The 22577-nt window shown below is 38.2% G+C and overlaps 1 protein-coding gene across 4 annotated transcripts in view; it reads right to left on the minus strand.

The window, feature by feature from the left end:
* The window catches only part of SLC12A1 (solute carrier family 12 member 1), an 89765-nt gene extending 67923 nt beyond the window's left edge, over positions 1-21842 (minus strand). The window contains exons 1-7 of one of the 4 annotated variants that reach the window (XM_043472064.1): positions 21793-21842; positions 19848-20451; positions 11309-11440; positions 11078-11153; positions 4562-4657; positions 2795-2934; positions 1643-1753 (exon numbers count right to left, since the gene is read on the minus strand). In XM_043472064.1, the coding sequence (XP_043327999.1) occupies positions 1643-1753; positions 2795-2934; positions 4562-4657; positions 11078-11153; positions 11309-11440; positions 19848-20267 (975 nt within the window). In that variant the 5' untranslated portion in view covers positions 20268-20451; positions 21793-21842. Of the gene's footprint in view, positions 1-1642; positions 1754-2794; positions 2935-4561; positions 4658-5177; positions 5274-5817; positions 5914-11077; positions 11154-11308; positions 11441-19847; positions 20452-21477; positions 21496-21792 lie in introns of those variants that run through there. The other 3 variants (XM_043472061.1, XM_043472062.1, XM_043472063.1) reach the window with 3 other exon arrangements.
* Between the last annotated feature and the right edge of the window lie 735 nt (positions 21843-22577).

The raw sequence follows: 22577 nt of genomic DNA on the forward strand, positions 1-22577 counted from the left end.
TCTGACATTTCAAGGTGTTTACTGGCTTGGCTGTTCCCCTCAGCTGGAAATGCACTTCTCTCTACATTTTGCAAACCTACATCTTCACAGAGGCTTTCTTGCCCACTGAATCTAAACAGTAACAGCTAATGTTTAGTGAGGGCTTACAGTACAACAGATGCAGTTTTAACTTTACCAATATCCTTTCAGGTAAATAATAACCACCCACAAGTGTATGAAGTAGGTAATACTGCTATCATCATTTTAAGGATAAAAAAAACTGAGGGATAGAGAGGTTAAGTAATTTACCAGAGGTCGTATAGACATAAACCAGGTTCAAATCCACTCTAACTACAGAGCTGGAGCTCTAAATCCTACCTTCTACTGTCATGAAACTACATTGCCTCCCTCAGGGAATAATCTAACGTATGTTCCCCCTGCTATATTCTATCTCAGTGCCCTATTTATTTCCTTTATAGCACTTTCACAATTTACCGTTCTATATTTACTTTTTTATTACTCATCTCCCCATAGACCATATGCTCAGCTATGGCAAGGATTGTGCCTGTGTGGGTCACACTGAATATCCCGTGCCTAGCAGAATACCCAGCACATGATAAGCACTTCGTCAGTTTTTGTTTAATGTGTAATAAACGCCATGTAAGAATGTTTCCTATTGCCTTATATAAAATGGGCGGTTTTGGCTATCTTTCCATTTCTAGTGACCACTTGAGGTATAGTTACTGCACCTATTGCCTTATATAAAATGGGCGGTTTTGGCTATCTTTCCATTTCTGGTGACCACTTGAGGTATAGTTACTGCACCTCCAAGCACATAGGAACCTAGGAGTTTCGATTGTACTAATCACCATAGAGAGTTACAAAGCAAGCAAAAGATATTCTCCCCACCATTCAGAAATTTACTAACTGGTATACCAATCACTGAGTGACTTCCCTGTTGGCTCAGATGGTAAAGAATCTGCCTGCCAATGCAGAAACACGGGTTCGATCCCTGGGTCGGGCAGATCCCCTGGAGAAGGAAATGGCTACCACTCCAGTATTCTTGCCTCGAGAATCCCATGGACAGAGGAACCTGGCAGGCTACAGTCCACGGGGTCACAAAGAGTCAGACATGACTTAGCGGCTAAATGACAACATACTAATCATTAAATCCAGATATTCTTTAGTTCCAGGACCTCTGGTACCCTTAGATTTACTGCTGGAGCACGGGATTTCAGAGGGGAATGACAGTTTCTGCCTCTGTTATCTTCTCCCAACACGCTTGTCATATCTTGTGGATGTCAGCATTCATGGTCAGCTAGGAAGGGGATACCAGGGAAACGAGGAAAAGACACAGGCCTCCAGTATGTACAATTGCTATGACCACAAGGGGTCTGTGCGTGAAGATGGCAGCAATCTTGTTGGCTATGTCACTGTGACTACAGAATAAAGGACAAAGTATAGGCCTGATCACATGAGCTATGACTTAGGACTGCCTGGACTAGGTGCTTTGAGGACTTGTTCCACTGAGCACTGACCAGGCTCCTTCTACCATAGAAAGTAATAATAGCAATTCCTTTTGAATATGGAGTTCCTTCTATTCCTGCAATTTGTTCAGGAAGCTGACTAGCAGTTGTTGGTAATATCATTTTGAGAAACTAACCTTTGCTTCCCATTCCATTCCAGCTACTGAAATTCCTAAAAGAATCACCACTGTGATGGAGCCTATGATCCGGATGTCATTGGTTGGATCCACCATCATCGAATCACTCTCCTGGAACAACAACAAAAAATCCCCCCTAAATAGTTAGAAGTTTTCTTTTTTTTTTTTTTGGTCTGTATGTGTTATTGTAGCATTTAACAGTAAAAAGAGATACTATGCCCTGCTGTCTGGGGATAATAGAAAAATGAAGTGCTCATAAATTTGAGAAGATAAAACATCTAGCATTACTTTTTCTTGTAATAATAAGCCTTTGATAGCCAAGGTTGGGAGTTAAAATTTTTAGAGATCCATTCTAGGCACAGCTTTTGAAGCTATTGTAGCACTAAGTAAAATTATGGGTATGTACACTTATCACATTTTGTTTCAGGAGAACAACCAGTTATTTCTGTGTGTCAAGGGGAATCCTAGAGGGATGAAAATGAGTGGTCTCCAATGTGAATATCAAAAAATAAGTGCTACTCAATTAAAGAACAAACTATGAACTATATAATCCACTCATTTTTAATCTGATTTTCAGCTAGAGGTACTATTACCTATTGAATTCAGTATCTGCTATCACTTCCACAGAAGGAGGACTGGAAGCTAGCTTACCTACTAGTTAATTAATGTGCTCACATACATACCATCCAGACAGAGCACCTATGCTAAAAAATGCCGTTTCCTACAATGAGTGCTAATGTTTGAACTTTCTTTCCTTTTGGACATCTGTAACCATAATAGTAATATTGATGCTGACAATAATGCTCATTATTTATCTTTTCTTTCATGTTTTACCCTGTATTTCATGTCCATTATTTCATTTGATCTGTACCACATTTATATGAAAGACATAGGACAATATTATTAACCCATATTATGGATTTGAAAAGCAAGGTTCAGATGAACAAAGGGACTGGTCCAAAATCTGTCAGCTGGTAAGTGTGAGAGCCAGGACTCTAAGAAGTTCTGATGCCAACTATATTCAGCTTCCACATTCTGCACAACAAATCTATTTCCTCTCATCTTGCCATAATGATATCCTCTAGTGCCCTGGAAAAGCAAATTAAACCAAATTATCTTGCTTGGATGAAGAGAACAAAAGCTTTTAATTACCTTAAGAAGATCTACCACAGTCTCAGCAAATCCCACCACATACATAGCAACAGCCACTGCATTGGCAAAAGCAAAGATCAAGCCTATAGATCCACCGAACTCAGGCCCTAAGCTTCTGGAAATAAGATAGTAGGCCCCACCTGAAATAAGAAATGAACATGTTTTATACTGACAAACTGCTAAAGGATTTAGTTTATATGACCAAATAATTTTGACTGTCTGAGAACATTTAAAATACTAACTATTCTAATTTTTTTTTAATAAAAATATTACAAATCCTCGTAATTTTAGAAATCTTGTGTCAACTTAATAAATAACTTAGCCTTTCTTTGAATTCTGTGTATAATCTACAATAAAACTATCTTGACTAGATAAAATCTAATTTATCAAAACCTATAGTACACAAATGCTACAAATAGGAACATAGCAAACTTTTCTTTCAAATTCTTTGTCTTTTGAATTTATAAAATTATTTGTCTCTAACGTCATTGGAGAGTTCAGATTAATAATTTCATATCTGAAATTTCCAGAAACAGGCAAGCACAGGCAGAAAATGAAGTAGGTAAAGTTTATCAATGTCATTCAAGCTTCATTTCTGGTATAATTTTTGGCATATATTTACTACATTAAAATTGATAACTATATAGTGCTATGTATTATCCGCTTTATACATCAGACTTAGTTTTGATGATTTTAGCTCAAGAAAGCATGGTTATCCCCAAATACCCATATGTGAATTGGGGTGGCAGGTGGGAAGTAACTTGCAGAGAGCTTAGGATGATTGCTTCTCTCTTGACTTTGAAAAGGAAGTTCTATACATGGCTGTGTACTTCTGGGTGTGAGAAAGACTGAGCCAGAATGGCTAATCACCTTGAGAGTTCTGAGAGAAAGTTCTGAGTTCTGAAGGCAAAAATAAGTAGTTGTTGAAAGGCCTAGGTGACTGGATGTTATCACAGAGCGTGTGAATTCACGACTTCCTGTACTGAACTAGTGGTAGGAGAGTGACGCTGAACACACAGACACAGTACAACCAAAACTGTCTTTCACTGAAAGCTTCACTGTTTCCTCCATAGTAACTCCTTTGGGTGAAGGGGCAACACCTTCTCTATAAATGTAAAGTTTTATTTGGGTTGGGCAAATCCTCACTATTTCCATTGTCCTGATTACATTAAGTAAATTAGCAGCCAATTACTAGACTTGGTCGAGGAAGAAAGGAAGTTTGAAGAACAATGACAGACTTTACTCACTCATTTCCAGCCCAGGCCCACATGTTCCTGGATGATTTGAAAGTAACCCTTTGTTTTATTTTCTTTTTGAGAATCTTCTGAAGCCTGTTGGCCATTGGTAGCATAGCATTGGGGTGAACTCTGAGGGCTTACTGAATGAGAAGTGTCAGGAGTGTCAGCTGGGATGCTCAAGAAGACCCCTTTTAAGAGGGCCTGGGGAAGAGCCAGCGGCGCTCATCCAAGGCACAAAGAAACCATTTATTTCACTTTAACACATGCTTTCTTTCTAGACACCTGATCATTCTCTGCTTTATGAACATGATCATTCACAGGAGGTGGGCCCAAAAAATCTTTTCTGGAGATCTCTTAATTTTAGGTGAAAAGAATCATGCCTTGCTATTTAAATTTTGGATCATTTTGTTTTGTTTGAATCCTTTGGGAACTAATTATCAATGTACAAATTTTACTTCCAACATTAAACCAACTTTAGACATCACTACATAATCAAAGCTTGTAGTCACAAGTGCATGGATTGGCTTACCTCCTCTTACCACTCCATTTGTGCAAATAGCAGACATAGAAATACCTGTAAGTGTTGTCACTACCACACTCAGGCCGATGATGATGACTCCAAGACCTGAAAAATCCCCCAAGAAAGGTGTTTGGTTCCAGGACTTCAAGAAGTCACCAGTAAGTACTTCAGGAGGCAGCAGTTTGAACCTTGTCAAGGAATGATCCGTCTCCCCATGAAAAACCTGAAATGTTCTAAAAGATCCCATTGCATCCAGGTATAGGAAGGTCTAGAAGGTACCTGAAATGTACTAAACTTTAAAACTGAAGCTGTGTTGAGGAATCGGTTTTCAAGAAACGCCAGCTGGAGTTGTGCAGTAGCCTGAAAAGTAAAGCATTTACCCAAGGAATTTGTGCATATGGAATCCATGACCTGCAATGTGCCAGAGAGGACCGTTAGAAAGAGACCAGAGCTGACCAGAGTAGACAGGGGCTATATGGACAGTACCTTATGTTTTCTTCTGGGTCCAACTTCAAGAACATCGAGCTACTTTCTTGTTTCCACCAAAAAGAAGTAAAGAATAATAAAAAGTTTTTGCCTACCCGTAACAAGTGTTGAGAATATTTATATATCTTAGAAATTTTACCTCCACGAACAAACCCGTTAGTTGCTATTGCAGAAGTTGACAACCCAGTAATAGAAGTGACCATGGTGGAAAGAAGAATTATGAGAACTCCAAGACCTGTTAGCAATGAAAAACAGAAGATATTACATTTTACTCGTCTTCCTTGGATTCCCTATTGCTGCAAACTATACTGCTTTGAATTTAAGTTTTTACATCAAAGCCTTTGGGCCCCAGTGGAGATCCTTCGTGCTAAAGAGAAACTGGTTTGCCTGGTATAAAGATAAAATCAGAGAACTGCTCATTATGATGAAGGATGGTCTCCAAAAGTAAACACAATCTAAAATGCGGCCCTGGAAAGAAAAAGTTGACTTATGCTGGTGTCCTGGGAGAGAAGTTACCCTGGCTGTGAAAAGAGAAAACATAACATTTGACCTTCTCTTGTGCTTGCGAGGAACCTGAATGAGAAAGCTGGAGTTTTGACAAAGGTTAAATCCTTCTCCATTTTTCTTGCGTCTCTCTTGCCTGGCAGGGTAAAAAAAGGAAAAAAAAGGAACCAACTTGGATTACCTTTGAAAACACTTCAGAAATGTCAATGGTGAACTCTTTGAGCCTGTGTTGCCTTTACCTTACAAATGATCACGCAGGTCAGAAGTTTAATTACCTCCTCTGACATATCCATTTGTAGCAATAGCAGAGGTGGATAAACCAGTGATACCAGTCACTGTCACGGCTAAGCCGATGATAATCACACCAAGACCTCAGTTGAGAAAGGAAAAGTAAAGGCAATTAAATGGTGGAATAATCCATTTAGATTGTTTACAAAAAAAGTCAGCAAGTCTAGAGTAATCACCAAAGGATCACATATGAGTTTAACAAGTTAGTCTGGAAGCCACCACAGAGGAAATGCTCAGCTTTGACATTTTCTGCCCATGGTAGCACAGATCCAAGAAACTCAAGACCTAAGATGTGCAGTACAAAGTTGCACCTAATTAAGCAACTATGGCTGGTCAAAATTTAACGTGAACCTCACTATTTATGAAGTTCTAGACACCCATAAACATAATAATTGGTCTGAACAATCCCAAGCTGCTAATATTATTTGTAAAGGGTAAATATTCAATCTTCCAGGGAACTATCTTTTCATGTCTATTTGATTGCATAAGAGTGGAAAATTATATATATTAATAGTGTAGAAAATTGTTCATCTGGCAGAGGAATAAAGTAGAAAGAATCAAATCAAACTGCATTTACTCATTGGCTATGTGAACTCTGATAAGTTACCTATTTTCTGAGCCAGAAATGGCAATGAAATTAGAAAGAATGTGTGTAAAGTGGCCATGTATAAAGCAAGCAGTGGCACGTGTAAAGGCAGAATGCATGTGTAAAGTAGCATAGTGCATACAACACAGTACACAATCAAAGGTGCCGCTTTTTAATCATATCCACAGTAGTAGTAACTGTTATTGTTTATTAAAAGCCAACTATATATCCAGCTGTGTTAGGCAGTATGTGAAATGCAATGAAAAATAAAAATGAAAAAAGCTGCCCTCAAGGATCTTATGGTGTAGATTCATTTACTATGAGAGGGAGAAAGTAGACCAGAATTCAGAGGAAGGCAAGGCTGTTCTCAGTTTTAGGAAATTCACAGCCAGGAGGACATTGAAGGGTAGCAGAATATGCTGTTGCCAAATTTGCCATGTTAGCATAAGGATTACTTTGAGCTAAAGACAATGAATAGAAGCAGATACTTCCCCTTATTTGCCTAAAGGCAGGACATAAATTTGTAAAGGTGTCTCTGTTTTCCTTTCTCCTGGGGATAGTTATCAGCTAGAGATTGGAGACAGCTGGAAATGGTGCTAGAGGAATCTACATAGACTTTACTAACTAGGCCTCATCTTCCACTAGTTCTCCCACATATTTGCCTTTTCACAATGTGCCACTCTAGACATTCAGTCTTTTCCTTTGTCTTGTTATTTCTCTAAAAATGTGTTGTTCTTTTGCTCAGATGCTTGTATAAGACCAAATTCTAACCACCCGTCTGAGTTACTCATCACTGAGGATTCCCATTTATAGGCACAATGGATTCACATGTTAATAAACTTCTGATTGTTTTTCTTTTATTAATCTGTATGTTTTCAGTCTAATTTATAGGGCACTAGCCAATGAGCCTAAAATGAGTAGAGGGAAAATTGTAACTTCCTCCCCTTCATTGAAGGCTTTCCTCATAGCACAGTTGGGAAAGAATCTGCCTGCAATCCAGGAGACCCTGGTTTGATTCCTGAGTTGGGAAGATCCCCTGGAGAAGGGATAGGCTACCCACTCCAGTATTCTTGGGCTTCCCTTGTGGCTCAGCTGGTAAAGAATCCGCCTGCAATGTGGGAGACCTGGGTTTGATCCCTGGGTTGGGAAGATCCCCTGGAGAAGGGAAAGGCTACCCACTCCAGTATTTTGGTCTGGAGAATTTCATGGTCTGTATAGACCATGGGGTTGCAAAGAGTCAGACAGGACTGAGCAACTTTCACTTTCATCCCTTCATTACCTTCCTCAATAGATCAGTCCTGTAGAAACTATCAGTCATGTCCAACTCTTTTGCAACCTCATGGATTGTAGCCTGCCAGGCTCCTCTGTCCATGGGATTTTCCAGGCAAGAATACAAGAGTGGGTTGCCATGCCGTCTTCCAGGGGATCTTCCTAACTCAGGGATTGAACCCGCTTCTCCTGCATCATCCTGCATTTCAGGTGGATTCTTTACTGTTGAGCCAGGAGGTCAACCTTAAATTCAGGGAGAAGTTACAGGCTCACAGGCACTGAAATTACGCTGGCTGCAGCCAGAATGTGCTTGTCTGTGCCTGTTTGATGTGTTCCTTGACATAAAGTGAATGCTTCATAATTGTTGTTGGTAGGCTCTTGTTCCAAGGATGTAAGAAGGGCAGTCAGCTAAGAGAGGCTGTGATCTTTCTGGCCATGCCCTAGACGAAGGGGAAGTGGAGGGAGGTTAAGAACAAAAATGGGAATGAGGCATTGGAAGATGGCTCTTTTGACACCTTCAGTTATATCCTGGTTTTAGCCAAAGTTTCTAGGCTGTTTCTACAGTTTAAAGTGCAGGAGGAAGAGGCTAAGTTGGGCATGAGGTGCAAACTTAGACTATATTGGTTTGGCTCCTAGAGTTTATCTTAAACACTTGGTGTTGTAAGAAATGATTGCACTGAATTCTCTGTATCCTTTACAGGGATCCTGTGGTGAGCACTGCCTCTCTATCACTGTGCAGTTTCAGGTCTGTGTGCCACTAAAGATGCTTTCCTTTTATTTTTTTGCTCATTAACTCTTGATATTGTTTCATAGCGAATGTTTAGCTTACCGCAGCAACTGGACTGAATCATATAGTTGGCATTTCATGATATTAAAACTAGTCTGACTTTTAGTACTTTCCTACCTTTATATTCACTTTGCCTTTATTTTCTGAACAATTCTTAATTTATCCTTTTGCATTGTGTATATTTCTGTAAACTATTTAGAATCCTGGTATAAAGTATGTATTTTAAACAGCAAGGGATTTGCATACATCTCACAATCAAATATAAAATCTCAGGGTATAAGCAACTTAGAAAACATTAGGTTCATCCTCAGACTTGGGTCTCTGAACCACCTGCTTCAGGAAATACCTGGGGTACTTATTTAAAATGCCCAGCCTCACTGACTTTGGATCTTTCCAAGTGAATCCCAGGATTCTGCAGTGTTGTAACTAACTTCCCAGGTAATTCTTATGCACCCTGCAGTCTGAAGATTATTGAGCTATCCTCAGCCTATCTCGATTTGTGTCTCCCTGTTAAGGAAGATTCTTTAGCTTTATCTTCAAAGAATTGATTGGGAAACAATTAATCCAGCTCCCTAATTTTCAGATGAGAAAGTGAAATACACAGAATATAAATGACTTGCTTCAGTCTCATCTGCTTTTCACACCCTTCTTCCTTGCTTGATGGTTAAGTTCATTGGATACTACATGCCCCAGCCAAAGTGGTCAAGACAGAGAACAAGTAGATGGCATTATCAGCTCATTCTAGCGTATACTTTTGGGGACGAGGCAGCCAAAACTTACGGCCCCAGAATAGTTACACAAGGACTATAGCTGCCATTACTCCTGGCTACAGCTTCCTTCTGGCTTCGTTTCCAGAGTCTGAGCTTGAAAGTGTATTCAGGTTTCTTCCCCAAGGCCCTCATAAAGCAAGAAGGGAGTACATACTCGTTTGTTTTCTTTCCCAATAAAAAGAGCACAAATGGGACCCAGACAGTGACTTAATCAACTCATTCAGTTTTAAGACTGTAGCAAAGTCCAGTAAAACTGAGTAAGGTTGATAGTTAAGTTTCTACTACTCACTAAAGTCTATTTTCTCAGAGTAAAGAAAAACCAAAAATCTCCATTCATAGAAAAGCCCACTGGACACCCATTTAGGTAGAACTCTACTCTCTCCTGAAGTTAGACTTGACTGCTTAAATAAAAGATCTTTGTTGAAACAATATTGATGTCTGAAAGTATAAGAAACAGTTTAGCACAAGATAACATTCTTCATATTCTGCAATTTTGCAATAATCATGAAGCTGGATTGATTGGGAAGAATAATGTGAGATCTGATTAAAGTTCAGATTATTGCCCAAACATATGGGTTTCAAATAAGCTGCATTCAAAACAATCACTCTTGCCCTGGGCCACACTCACACCTCCAAACAAAGTATTGTTTCCTGATGATCTCAATAAGTTACTAAACTGCCCTTAAAAAATTAATTTTGCATGAAACCCTGGAGCAACAACTTGGCAATATTAAGATGCAGATTTTCCATGGAACAGCATAGACTTATTTTGGACCCGAGGCTGTAAGTGTTCATTTGATATGCATCATAAAGCCAGCAAGCAGCCTTTTGTCAGGCACCCAGCAGTTGCTAAACATGCAATAAGGAAAAACTATGGGAACTGGTTCCAGCTCTTTCTTTCTCATGTTAAGTTTCTGGTGATTCTGAATCAGTTTTGAGGAGTGAAGGCAGTAAATAATGACCAAATACCTTTTATATGTGAATTGAGACACATTTTGGAGTAGAATCTGAAAGCACATCTGAACTTTTATTTTCTTGATACTCATGATTTTTAGCTACGCCCCCCCCGCCAAAGTGAATATATAATGAATTTTCCATATATAGAGAACACCAATAATTTTTGTCACATTGAATCGGAAACTTCAATAGCTTTCAAATAAATTTTCATATGAATTTAACTAATATACTCTCAATAAAAATGTTTTCCATCAGAAACAGTAGTTTAAATGGAATATAATATCTAAAAACATTAACTAAGCACTCAAAATCATTTCAACATCATCCACTTTCCATTTAGAAAAATGAGCAATAGTTATTATCTATTATTTAAACTTCTATCTGGCAATACTTCATTAACCTTTGTTTTCTTACTGCTTGTACCTGAAAGTAACACAATTTTTTTTTAATTCATCATTTTTATTAGTCAAGTCACATTTTCCCCAGTTTTTCTACAAGTTATTTTTGTTTAGTAAAGTTTTGCCAATAATCATAAAGGGGGATACTCTGATGATTGCCAGTGTGTACCCAAACATGAATATATTATTTAAAATGAATGAATCTCCATATACTTGTACACCTAAAACTCTATGAAAAGGTGAAATATTTACTTGAGCATTCATCTGGCTGGCAAGCTGGAAAATTCCAGCCTCCCAGGAGTTAACCCTTTACCTTTCCTCCTGACAAACATTGACAGAGAGGCCAAGTAAAAGAGCCCAAATGCAGATTAATTCTGTGACCTTCATCTCACATTCAGCATTAACAGTGAAAACAAGTTGCTTGTTGAGTTTTTAATTTACATTGAAAAGTATGTAGTGGGTGGTGGGGGGAGTGCTTACCGATTCCAGCTTCTCCAACAATCCAGGAGAGGCGGATGAAGAGCATGACACCCCAGATATTCAGCATACATCGTACCTGTGGGTTGAAGGAGCATGAAAAATGATGTGAGAAGTGACAGTGGGACAACACCCAGGCATCTTTGTGACTCTTGTTTTCAGGCCTTGTTAGCACTTAATCCAGCAGGACATTGAACAGATAGCTTTCATTTGTAAATATAGGAACTTTCTTACCAGCACACCTTTCACCCATCCAAACTTCACAGCACCAGCTTGATCTTCTCCCTTGTTTTCAGCTTGTTCATCTCCAGGTGTCCCTTCACCGTTAGCAACCACATCAGCTGAACCTGGGGCCACTGATACATTCTACATTTTTATAGAGAGCAAAAACATGATATCTGGTCAACACATGGTTCCATAAAACTTCCAAAGGCAAATCAAAATAGTTGACATAAAGTGTGAGTCAAAAAAGGAAACATTCTAGTCATTTTAATAAGATGATTATTTTTTGCCCCGGGAGATGATGTGTTCATTTTGTGGGTGATTTTAGGCCCCACTGAGACTGCAAGCATGGTAAAGGAAACTGGGCAGTTCTACTGGTGAGAATATTACCTTAGGGAGAATGATCAGAGTTGGATAGATTTAGAATACAAAAAGATGGAAAGAAGGAAGAGGGGGTGCAAGGCAGGTAAGAAAGATTATCAAGAGTGAATGAGGGGTGGGGACTTTTCTGGTGGCACAATGGTTAAGATTCCCTGCTTCCAATGCAGGAGGCACAGTTTTGATCCCTGACTGGGAAACTAAGACCCCACATACTGTGGGGTGCGGACAAAAAAAAAAAGTGAATGAGTCTTTTATAAGGCAAAGTAAGATGAAAGTTAACATTTCTTACTAATGCAATGTTTGGCCTTCTTTCGATTAACCTTCCTGGGCTTCATTTTATCCATCTGAAATAATGATAATAAAAATTCTCCACTCATGTCAGAGTATCTTTAAGAAGATTCAATAAAGGACCACATAGAAGTCTCTTGTCTTTTTTTTTTTTTTTTTTAAGGTTTAGAGTTTTCTTCAAAGGTGCAAAAAGTGTATGACTACAAAAACACTACTCTTATAGGGGAATTTTCTTCCAGATTTGATATACCTTTGCCTGAGAATTGTTGGATGTGCAATAGTATTGTACAGAAGGTGAGAAGTCTCCCTACTGACTACTAGAAAACTAGTAGAAATAAGAAGTGGTAAGTCCTATAAAAAAAGATCAAAACCTTTACTTAGTTTTTTTCCCCCCACTGTGGCCTAATTTTGAAAAAAGATCTTCCCTGTCAGTTGAATAATTTCTGAATTTAATGGAGAAAGAAATAGCTATGTTTCTTTCAAGTTAAAGACAACTTTCTAGCATTTCTTTTAGATTTGACTGAATAATTTCAGATGTGCCCACTTAATTTAGCCTGTCTAGCAAAGCATTTCATTGACTAATGGTGAGACTACACCCCACTGAGCTCCCCAAAAGCAATCTTCCCCAGGAGGGATTTTGAAATTATTAGGGAAGACTTTTAGATTCAGCAGTTGATTATGTTATTAAAGAACAACTTTATAAGGACTTTATTTGGGAACAACTGAAGTTCTTGCTCTTGCCATGCTCAAGGGTTCTTGCTTCTTTGGGCTTTAGTCCCATTAGCATGGGAAAGTCCCCTGGAGAAGGACATGGCAATCCACTCCAGTATTCTTTCCTGGAGAATCCCATGGACAGAGGAGCCTGACCGGCTGCAGTCCATAGGGTTGCAAAGAGTTGGACACGACTGAAGTGACTTAGCACGTACCATTAGCATACCCACTGTAAGAGACCCTAATCTGGGCTGTTTAGTCAAGTGATTTTGACCTTTTGTCTCTTTCCAGAAGTCCTTTAAGCGAGGATTTCTCCCAATTTTGTTCTCCATAAGACTTTTTTCATGACACTATTATGCCACTTGGGTAACCAAGGTAATACGTGATAGGAGTTATTGTATGCAAACTGAACTGGAGGAGATGGTGGTATGAGCTACTTCTTAATACAAACCAAGGACCTGCCATAGAGCAGGCCATCGATAAACAGTACTGAACCCATAAAGTGGACTTGAAGGCTACCCAATCTCTACCACTTAGGAGCAGAGAAACTCGTCTCTTATTCATTCTTGCCTCTTGTTCTTTTTTCTTCTTTCCCTATTGGGTAGTCCATTTCTCACTATTTCCTCTGTGCAGGCCACATTAAATAAGAGATAGAAAGGCAATATTTCCCAAGTCAGATTATCTTATTATTTTCTGACAGCATTAGGAAAAAACTGAATGGCACAGAAAACTGAAAATGATAGTTAAAATTCATTTCTGAATTATTTGAGAAATATTTTCATTTTGAGCATACTCAGCCCCTACTTAACAGATAATTGAAACTGACATTGTATACTCATATCAGTGTAAAGTATGGATAAACAAAGTCCATAGAAACTGAGGCTGAGCTGGGCAGAAACTGGTGATCTATACCAGCCACAAATGTAAGACATGCATGTAATTAAAAATTTTTGGTAGCTAGTTCAAAAAAAAGTGAAAAAGAATTTAGTAAAATAACTTGGGTTCAGATATGGATCCTTACATTAAAAAATATATTTAATTTTTGTAGAATATTTTATGTTCCATATCGGCAATATAAATATTCATTAGTAGTAGGGGCACCCCACCTTGTAGGAGAGAGCTCAACCACAGAATGTCTTAGTAATATACTTTACTTAACAGATCTGTGTAAAATACTATCATTTCAGCAATAATCATTATAAAAATAGTAACAAAATATTTTACACTCTTTTTTTCCATACCATGTCTCTGAATCCAGTGTGTATTTTACAGTGATAGCACATCTCAGTTTGTGCTAACCGCTTTTCAAGTGCTCAATAGCCACATGTGGCTAGAGCTATTATATTGCATCTCACATATCTATACAATACAGTCAATTTCAGATGGATGAAATACTTGAGGTTGTTCTCCAGTCAATTAAACATTCTGTTTTTCTTTGAAAGGATTCTACACTTGTAAGGCAGCTGAGTAGGTCAAATGTAAATTTTATTTTGTGTAACTGGAAAAATCAATGAGAGTGAGGACTTGAGGAATGTGTTAAAATATTCATGAATATTGAAGAGATTATTTGGTTAGGAGATTCATTTATTTGACTTGATTTGAGAAAAACTTTCAAAATTGTCAATATTTTAGTTAATAAGATCCCATGGCCAGATCAGCAGCAGCTGCTCAGTCAGGGAGGAAGCAATTTCCTTTTTCTGGGTTAATTGGGGAGCCCATGAGACAGAACCTTAGTCACTCACTTTTTAAAGGCAATCTTGGGACTACAATCCATGTTTCCTGATTAAACCTGAACTTGAGGGTTTGGTCTAGGAAATTGCTCTGCTCTTCTATGAATTCTAATGGTAACTCTGACCCTTAGACCTGGATTAGACTACCAATTATTGTAAAAAAAAAAAAAAAGAAAGAGAGAAAGAAAGCATTTACAAAGTAGGCTAAAGGGTAAATAAAATATCTAAAATTTCTTCTTAAATGAACATTTCTATCTGATGGATGCCCTTCTGGTCACAGTTTAACAGTTCTTCAGTTTATCACTAGGACATCACAATGTGCAACAGAAATAATATTCTATGAGGGCATATCAAGGAAATAATTATATACAAAAATTAGTAAGCAGTTATTTTCCAAATTTTTCAAAATTTGAGTCACTGTAGGATCTATAACTCTCTCTTAGGTATGTTCTACCTGCTAGAGTCTCAAAGTTTTAAATATACTTATATCACAGTGGGGAGAAATCCCTTGAATGTATATTTATTGCATGAATAACAAAGGTCCGATAGCAAATTCTTAAGTAGAATCCATTTCCATTCCTTGCTGTCATGCGGAAGCTGAAAAATCTTTGTCCCATATAAACTAGGAAACTCGGAATCTACACAATTAATTCAGTGCTTGTCCTCCAGCAAGTTATTTAACCTTTCCTGGATACTGCCAATGAGGTTAAATCCAATGGGTTTTCTAAAAATCTTACTTTGAAGTAGTTTACTCTAAGGCAAAATCATTTTTCTGTTTGCCGTCTTCGTCCTCTAACATGGCAAAGCAAAACCTGGTTTCACTCTTTAATAAATGCCTCCTTTGTAAGGCCAAACAGCAATTATAAAGTTAACTTATCATCAAAGTGTGGAACAGCACTTCAGTGCGAGGATTTGTAGGAACTTCATAGCTGTGAGCTATAACAGTGGGCTGGCAGACTCCTGGCTGGTGCACGTTCTTGGGACCAAAGTCTTGAAGACTCAAAGTTTTGTGATTGCTGCCTGAAACCAGTTTTTTCCTCCATGCTTTGAATTAATTTGTTTGTTCACACTCCATTACCATAAATGATGACCCACAACCTTTAATAAATGCATTTTAAATTACATAGCTTTAGGGAATGATTATTTATTTACCGAGAGTTTTACCTGTGTGTTAAGTATTCAAAAAGGTAAAGGAAAGAAAGAAAGAAAGAAAGACCATTTGATAAGAGACTTTCCCCCCTCCAATACTGATAAACTAGTAAAGATTCAATCACGTGTCGTTTCAGTAAATTGCTACTGGATTTTTCTAGATGATTAAAAATTGGATTATTTTATTTAGTATAAAATATGTGATTTTTTTTTCAGACCTCCAAAAAATGACAAATGGCTTTCTAGCTATTATCAAAGAAGAAAAATCAGTATATATACTTTTAGTACTTATTAAATGTTTTTCAGTGTGCATTTTACTTTTAAATAAAACTTAAAATAAAAATTATCTGGTATAAAAATTACCATGACCATCATTGAGAATCATTTTTTGAGTTTGTACTCATTATAAGCAATGTGCTAGACTTTGTCTGCATATAAACCCTAATATTTACAAGCATCCTGCAAAATCAGTTGATATTACATAACTTGTGGGCAAAAGCAGAAGGGGGGTGGTAGAAGATAAGCTGCTTGGATAGCATCACCAACTCAGTGGATGTAAGTTTGAGCAAACTCAGGGAGACAGTGGAGGACAGAGGAGCCTGGTGTGCTATAGTTCAGGGGTCTCAAAGAGTCAGACACGACTTAGCGACAGAACGGCAACAACTTGTACAGTACTGCAAGTAAGGGATGAAGTAATTTTTCTCTACTTTTAACCAGAGTTTTCAGAAATCTGTAATTCATGGCCACTAGTGTAGGCATTTAGCTCTTTACTACACAGAAAATGAAAAGGATTTCTTTACTATGATATCAAATCATTGGGATTACAAATTCTGTCAATATCTATCACTCCTGGAGTTCTATTAAGACAGAGACTTAAAATAACGTCTTTCAAGCCTATTTTTCATTTTACCTACTAGGACAAGCTTGTCGTGTAATTTTTTTTTCCAGCTTGGAAGCTATAATCAGGATTTGCACAAAATCCAACTGATTTCTGACTAAGTATGTTCTGCCATTTAGTATGAATATACTGTTCCTACACGGCTTTTAAAAGCAAGATTAGGGATCAAAAAATATCTCTTAACTTATACTATGTCAGTTACTTTCTACTTTTAAATTATTTAAGTAAACACTAAGAGTTATTTTTTTGCATACAAAATCAGTGACATGTCTGAGTATTATTATATAATATTTGTTCTAGTGATCATTTATATCTGTGATTTGAAGAACTACCATAAAGCTGTCAAGGACCACAAGAAGGTGACAGCATATTTACTTTACACTGCAAGTCTTCATCTTTTATTTGGGAGGTGGGGGAAAGCAGGGAGAATAGCAGAATCAAATTCACTAGCAAAGAAGAAATGAATTGAAGAAGGCCCGCGTTGTTAACCACTCCAGTACTCTTGCCTGGAAAATCCCATGGATGGAGGAGCCTGATAGGCTGCAGTCCATGGGGTCGCTAAGAGTCAGACACAACCGAGCGACTTCACTTTCACTTTCCTGCATTGGAGAAGGAAATGGCAACCCACTCCAGTGTTCTTGCCTGGAGAATCCCAGGGACGGGGGAGCCTGATGGGCTGCCGTCTATGGGGTCGCACAGAGTCGGACACGACTGAAGCGACTTAGCAGCAGCAGCAGCAGACTGTTAAAGTCTGAAGGACAGCACAGAAGAACGCGTGGAACAGGTGCTCACAAGTGCAGCAACACTAGAATGGCCCTGGCTGTGAGAATGTGCCCATTGTAGATTTGCTGGTTATATTCAGATGCTGCTCCCAATTTGGTTATGTGCATAGTTCTGCATGATTAAATCAAACTGAAGTGCCCTAGATGAGGGTCTTCCCCAGTGGCTTAGTGATAAAGAATTGACCTGCAATGCAGGAGACACAGGAGATGTGGGTTTGATCCCTGGGTTGAGAAGATCCCCTGGAGGAGGAAATGGCAACCCACTCCAGTATTCTTGTCTGGAGAATCCCATGGCCAGAGAAGCCTGGCGGGCTTCTGTCCATAGGGTTGCATATCGTCAGACAGGACTGAAGCGACTGAGCACCTTAGATAAGGATCAAGTTCACAAAAAGAATAACTATACTGGTTCAGAATGATTATTCAGGGCATTGAGACTAAATCTAGTTTTTAATGTATTTAATTTGCCATTCTTTCATATCTGAGGAAAAATACTACAAGTTAAAGACCTTAGTCTCATCTTTTCAAAAATAATATGATATTTCAGACAGTCATCAAAACTGTCAAATGCAGCTATGACATTTCTCCTGTTCAGTCATTCAGATAGTTTTCTAACAACAGTGCCCTCAGAACTTTTCTCCCCTTATATAAATATTTATGTAAACTGTGGCTTTGGAAATTGTAAATCAGCCACTTTCCTCTCTATGGAATATCAGTCCTAAGAACACTGTGAATTTACACCATTTCCTTTTTAATAGGGGCTCTCCTGGTAGCTCAGCCTGTAAAGAATTTGCCTGCAATGCAGGCGACCTTGGTTCAATTTCTGGGTTGGGAAGATCCCCTGGAGAACAGACAAACTACCCACTCCTGTGGCTCAGACAGTATAGAATCCATCTGCAATGTGGGAGACCTGGATTCAGTCCCTGGGTTGAGAAGATCCCCTGGAGGAGGGCATGGCAACCTACTCCAGTATTCTTGCCTGGAGAATCCCAGGAGTTAAAATTTTCATTTCTTTTGTTGTAAGTTGGGGAAGGGAGTGAGAATATTTAAATTTTGATCACAATTTTAACAAAGTATGCAGCTTTAAAAATTATCATGTGTAATGAGGTAGGGTACAGTGGAATAAAATTTCAAGTCTGCTCATTTTACTTCTTCAGGATAAATCAAAACCTCTTTATAAGGTTCTAACTTTCTCTTTCTGCCCTTCCCATGTCTCAGAAACTCTTTGTGCCCCTTCTTTCAACCTTCTTTTCCCTCTTTTCCTTCTCCCTTTTCTTTCTTCTCCTTTCCCCTTCTTCCACATAGAAAAGGAAAATGACACATTAGTCTGACTGGAGCTTCAAATTGCCTGGCTTCTCAGCAGCTTTTCTCGGGCCTGCCATTTTGTCCGAAACCACTACATTGCTAATGTCTTTTGATTAAAGCACCAAATATCCCAGATTAAACCTAAATCTTATGTCTATAAATAAAGCAACCACTTAGCAGAGTGTTGGTGATACAGCACAAGTAAGGTCCGGTGGGGCACAGCTCTTTCTCTGGATGTCGCTCAATCTCCAGAGTTAGGACCTAGGGTTCGGAATCCTGAGCAGCCAAGAGGAATTGGTTATGGAGAGGGATTTTCCTGAGGAAAGAAAGATGAGCAGAAACTAAAGGGAGCTTTTCACCTCTATTAGAATCGTATTAGCAGTAATCCTAGAATCCCTGGAGTGGGCAATCATTTAATTTAAAAATGGTTGAATGAAAGAATGAATATGAAAAGAATTGTTCCAGCCATTTTTTCCCCCATACCTTAAACTCTAGGCAAAGGTAGAGTGCATTTAGATGTGAGACAACTAATTATTCTTCATAGTAATTAATTATATCACATAAAGAGTGCTCTTCATTCCAAACTATGTTCCAGATGAGCAGGAAAATAAAGTGCATCAATATATTTTAGAACAAGTTACGGAAGAAGAAATCTACTAAGCTTACAAATGCTTTGCTAAAGATTAGAAAAAGTGCTGCCTCATGCTTCTAACAGTTTGGCCATATTCCATAAATAATGAAAAGTTTAGCCACTTCTGCTGCTTCTGTAGTAAAATTTAATTTAGTTACTTTTATATGCTTAAGTGCCTTCAGGAACTTTGGGCAAGGTTTTGAAGAGGAAAGGATAAAATGCTGAATCTTATACATCTCTTCTCTCTTTTTAAAGAATATAAAAAATACCCATGTGCTCTAAAGTCTATTTGCACAGTATTAACTACAGCAAGCACCAGTGATTTCTCTTCTTTTTACAACTGTTGTGGAGCCATTAATACCAATGTGAAACCAGCTTAGTATTCAGATTGACATGCTTAACCAAGTGTGAATTGAATAGACAATAACTGTAAACAAGACCCCACATATTGCCTAACTTTCAGAATTCATTTTTTAGTTCTCTTTCCCAGCTAGTAAACATTTGTGAAGCACTTTTTGTGTATCTTCTGTTTATCGGGAACTAGGAACAGTTGTGTGAGTAAGATGGACAGTTTGCCGTAGACCTCTACATTGGACACGTTTACAGTTATAAGGTTCGTATGGAGTAGGGAATCACCTGAAGGAATAAGGAGGATACTTGTCTGTACCCTTAAGCTTACCTTCGCGAGTTGCTCGTGAATGTCCAGCAGGCTGGGTCGGTTGACCTTGGGCCCGCTAACACTGCCGGTGTTGCGATAGTACTCAATCTTGGGCACAGCATCCACCGTGTTGTGGCCAAAGGTTTGTAGGTAGTATGTGTTTGTGTGAGAATCGTAAGCATGAAAACTGGCATCTGTTTTAGCCTTTTCTCCGGTTTGGAGGAAATTGTCGTAGCACTCCTGATTCCCAGGCCTAAAGCTGATTCTGAATCTGTTCTGGCCTTCATCCCCAAAAGAGGTTTCCTCATAGTGTGGAGGGTCAGCGTTGTCATTCACAGCAGCCCTGCTCTCGTGGCTCTCATTTACGACATTAACTTGGAAGCGACTGGTATTACTAGGCGTGGAATCCAGAAATACATTGGAGGAGTTGTTCAGTGACATCTTCCAAATAGATTTTTCACTAAACTGACTACTTTATGGTTGTTTTAAAAATGTGTAGATTTGCTCTTCAAAACAAACACTAACATGCTACATTAGGGAGCTCTTGACTTTTGTTCTAGAACAATGCAACAAATAGATTCTTGATATATTGTCTCCTATACAATCTTCAGAATGTTCTTCAAAGCTGTCATTAAAAGAGAAAATTAATCTTGTTCCAGGTAATATAAAGACATTTAAGTATGGTTGAGGTATGAGGGAACAGTTTTCTTTCATAAGACATACAACTTTAAATTCATTTCCTTAAAAATGACCTGTCTAGGAACCTGGTAGCTCAGACAGTAAAAAATCTGCCTGCAAGTCTCTGCAGGAGATTTGGGTTCGATCCCTGGGTAGGGAAGGTCCCCTGGAGAAGGGAGTGACTACCCACTCTAGTACTCTTGCCTAGAGAATTCCGTGGACAGAGGAGCCTAGTGGGATACAGTACCTGGGGTCGCAAAGAGTCAGACACGACTGAGTGACTAACACCTACACTTAGGAACCTTAGTTACCTAAGCAATTAAATCCTGTAATAAATAACTGGGGACGTGCTTCAGCAAACAGAATTTCCAATGGAGTTATTAAAATGCTACCTGCATTTCTAGTATTTGCTTGTACTCAATGCAGGTGGATTCAATATGACTTTAGAAAAGATGAAACTCTACCAAACAAATTGAGTGAAGGCTAGTGAGAATATTCTCAGCCTGAAACACAGTACATTGACAGTACTAAATGTGAAAATTGGAAAGTATGTTATGATTGATATTAACACATATTACATCATGAGTAAATTTCTAAAATATTTTTAGAACTTCTAAAGAAAAGTTATTGTCGGGTTATAAAAATATATCCTGTCAAGATGTCTCTGTGAGTTCTTGGATCTTTTACTAGTCTTCAAAATATTTCACTTGTTCATACATTTGTTTTTTAACAAATGTGATTATGGAATCTTTAAAAAACAGGAGTATTCAGGGTAAGGAAATACATCTTAGTCCTTAATAAAATTATATGCTATATTTAGGCAGAATAATCAAGCTCTACTGATTCCCTTTAATGAAATATTCTCAATTTTTGAGAGGGTTTTTATTTGACTGTGAGATAGATAGACTACATAATCATTTTCACAATCCATGATATAATCCCATTTTAGAATGTTCTTTCATTAGAATATTACCTTTATTGATATCTTAAAATTTGGCTTTTCAAAGAAAATTCAACAAAGATAGATAAATACAAAAAACAAACAAATAAAAATCTTGCTTCTCCCCAGCAGATGTTTCTTTGAATTAAAGAAAAAAAAAAATCTCAGCTTCAACTCCAAATAATCATTCCTGGGGAAATAATAAGTGAAGCTATTACCTCTTTAGTTTTTATGGAACTTCTCACTTCATAGCCCTTGACATCCTCCCCTTTACTCCACTCCTCAGAATCCACTTTACAGCATAATTTTAAGTATAATTTTTACCCTGCCCAGAAATGTTTAACTTACCACCTGGGAGCCTTCTTCTCAGGAATGATAGCCTTCAGCATCACCCAGACATATATGAACCACTTAGCCCTCCCTCCCCCCTCCCCCACCACCCCCAAAATTAGGCTTCTTCTTATTGGCTAAAATCTTCCTTGAAAAAGATGACGAAGCACTGATTGGCCTGAAATAATACCACCCAGCCATTAGCACAGAAGAACCTTGAGTTCTACATCAACTTGTAACCAGGAGTAAACCATTAATCCCTTTGGACAGGAAGACAAATAGTTTCTTTAATTCATAAGGGGAGTTGAATTGCTCAACAGCAATCATCCAACAAAATATGAACCCTGCTTCAGTTGTTTGAGGTTAAATAAATAGAATCTCGTATTCTCGTTTCACATGATTCCTAGTGACCTCCTATTGTTGAGGATTTGCAGCAAAATATAGGCCTCCAGAGATAATTTCTACACTTTGCAACTAGAAAATGGTATTGAGATTATTTTATCTTGCTTATGGTAGATATTACCTTGATTCTTCTCTGCGTGGGAAATGAGCAGATGGAGAGTATGATCAATGGTTTATTGACAATTATTTCTACTTAGTGGGAAAACTCTTTTAAGCAGGAATCAAACTACAGGTAAGTTTTTCAGTGGCACTGCTAAGTGACCTTTTGACCTCTACCTGGCAAAACATTTCTTTTTCTTTTTTTTTTAAATCAAAACTGGGTTTTGAGTTTTGTTGCAGAAAAGGTTTTGCCCAAATTGTGAGGTGGTGGTTAGTAAGACAGCACAAACAGTTCCTCCATG

Source organism: Cervus canadensis, chromosome 6, assembly GCF_019320065.1.
Source record: "Cervus canadensis isolate Bull #8, Minnesota chromosome 6, ASM1932006v1, whole genome shotgun sequence".
Classification (NCBI taxonomy): domain Eukaryota; kingdom Metazoa; phylum Chordata; class Mammalia; order Artiodactyla; family Cervidae; genus Cervus; species Cervus canadensis.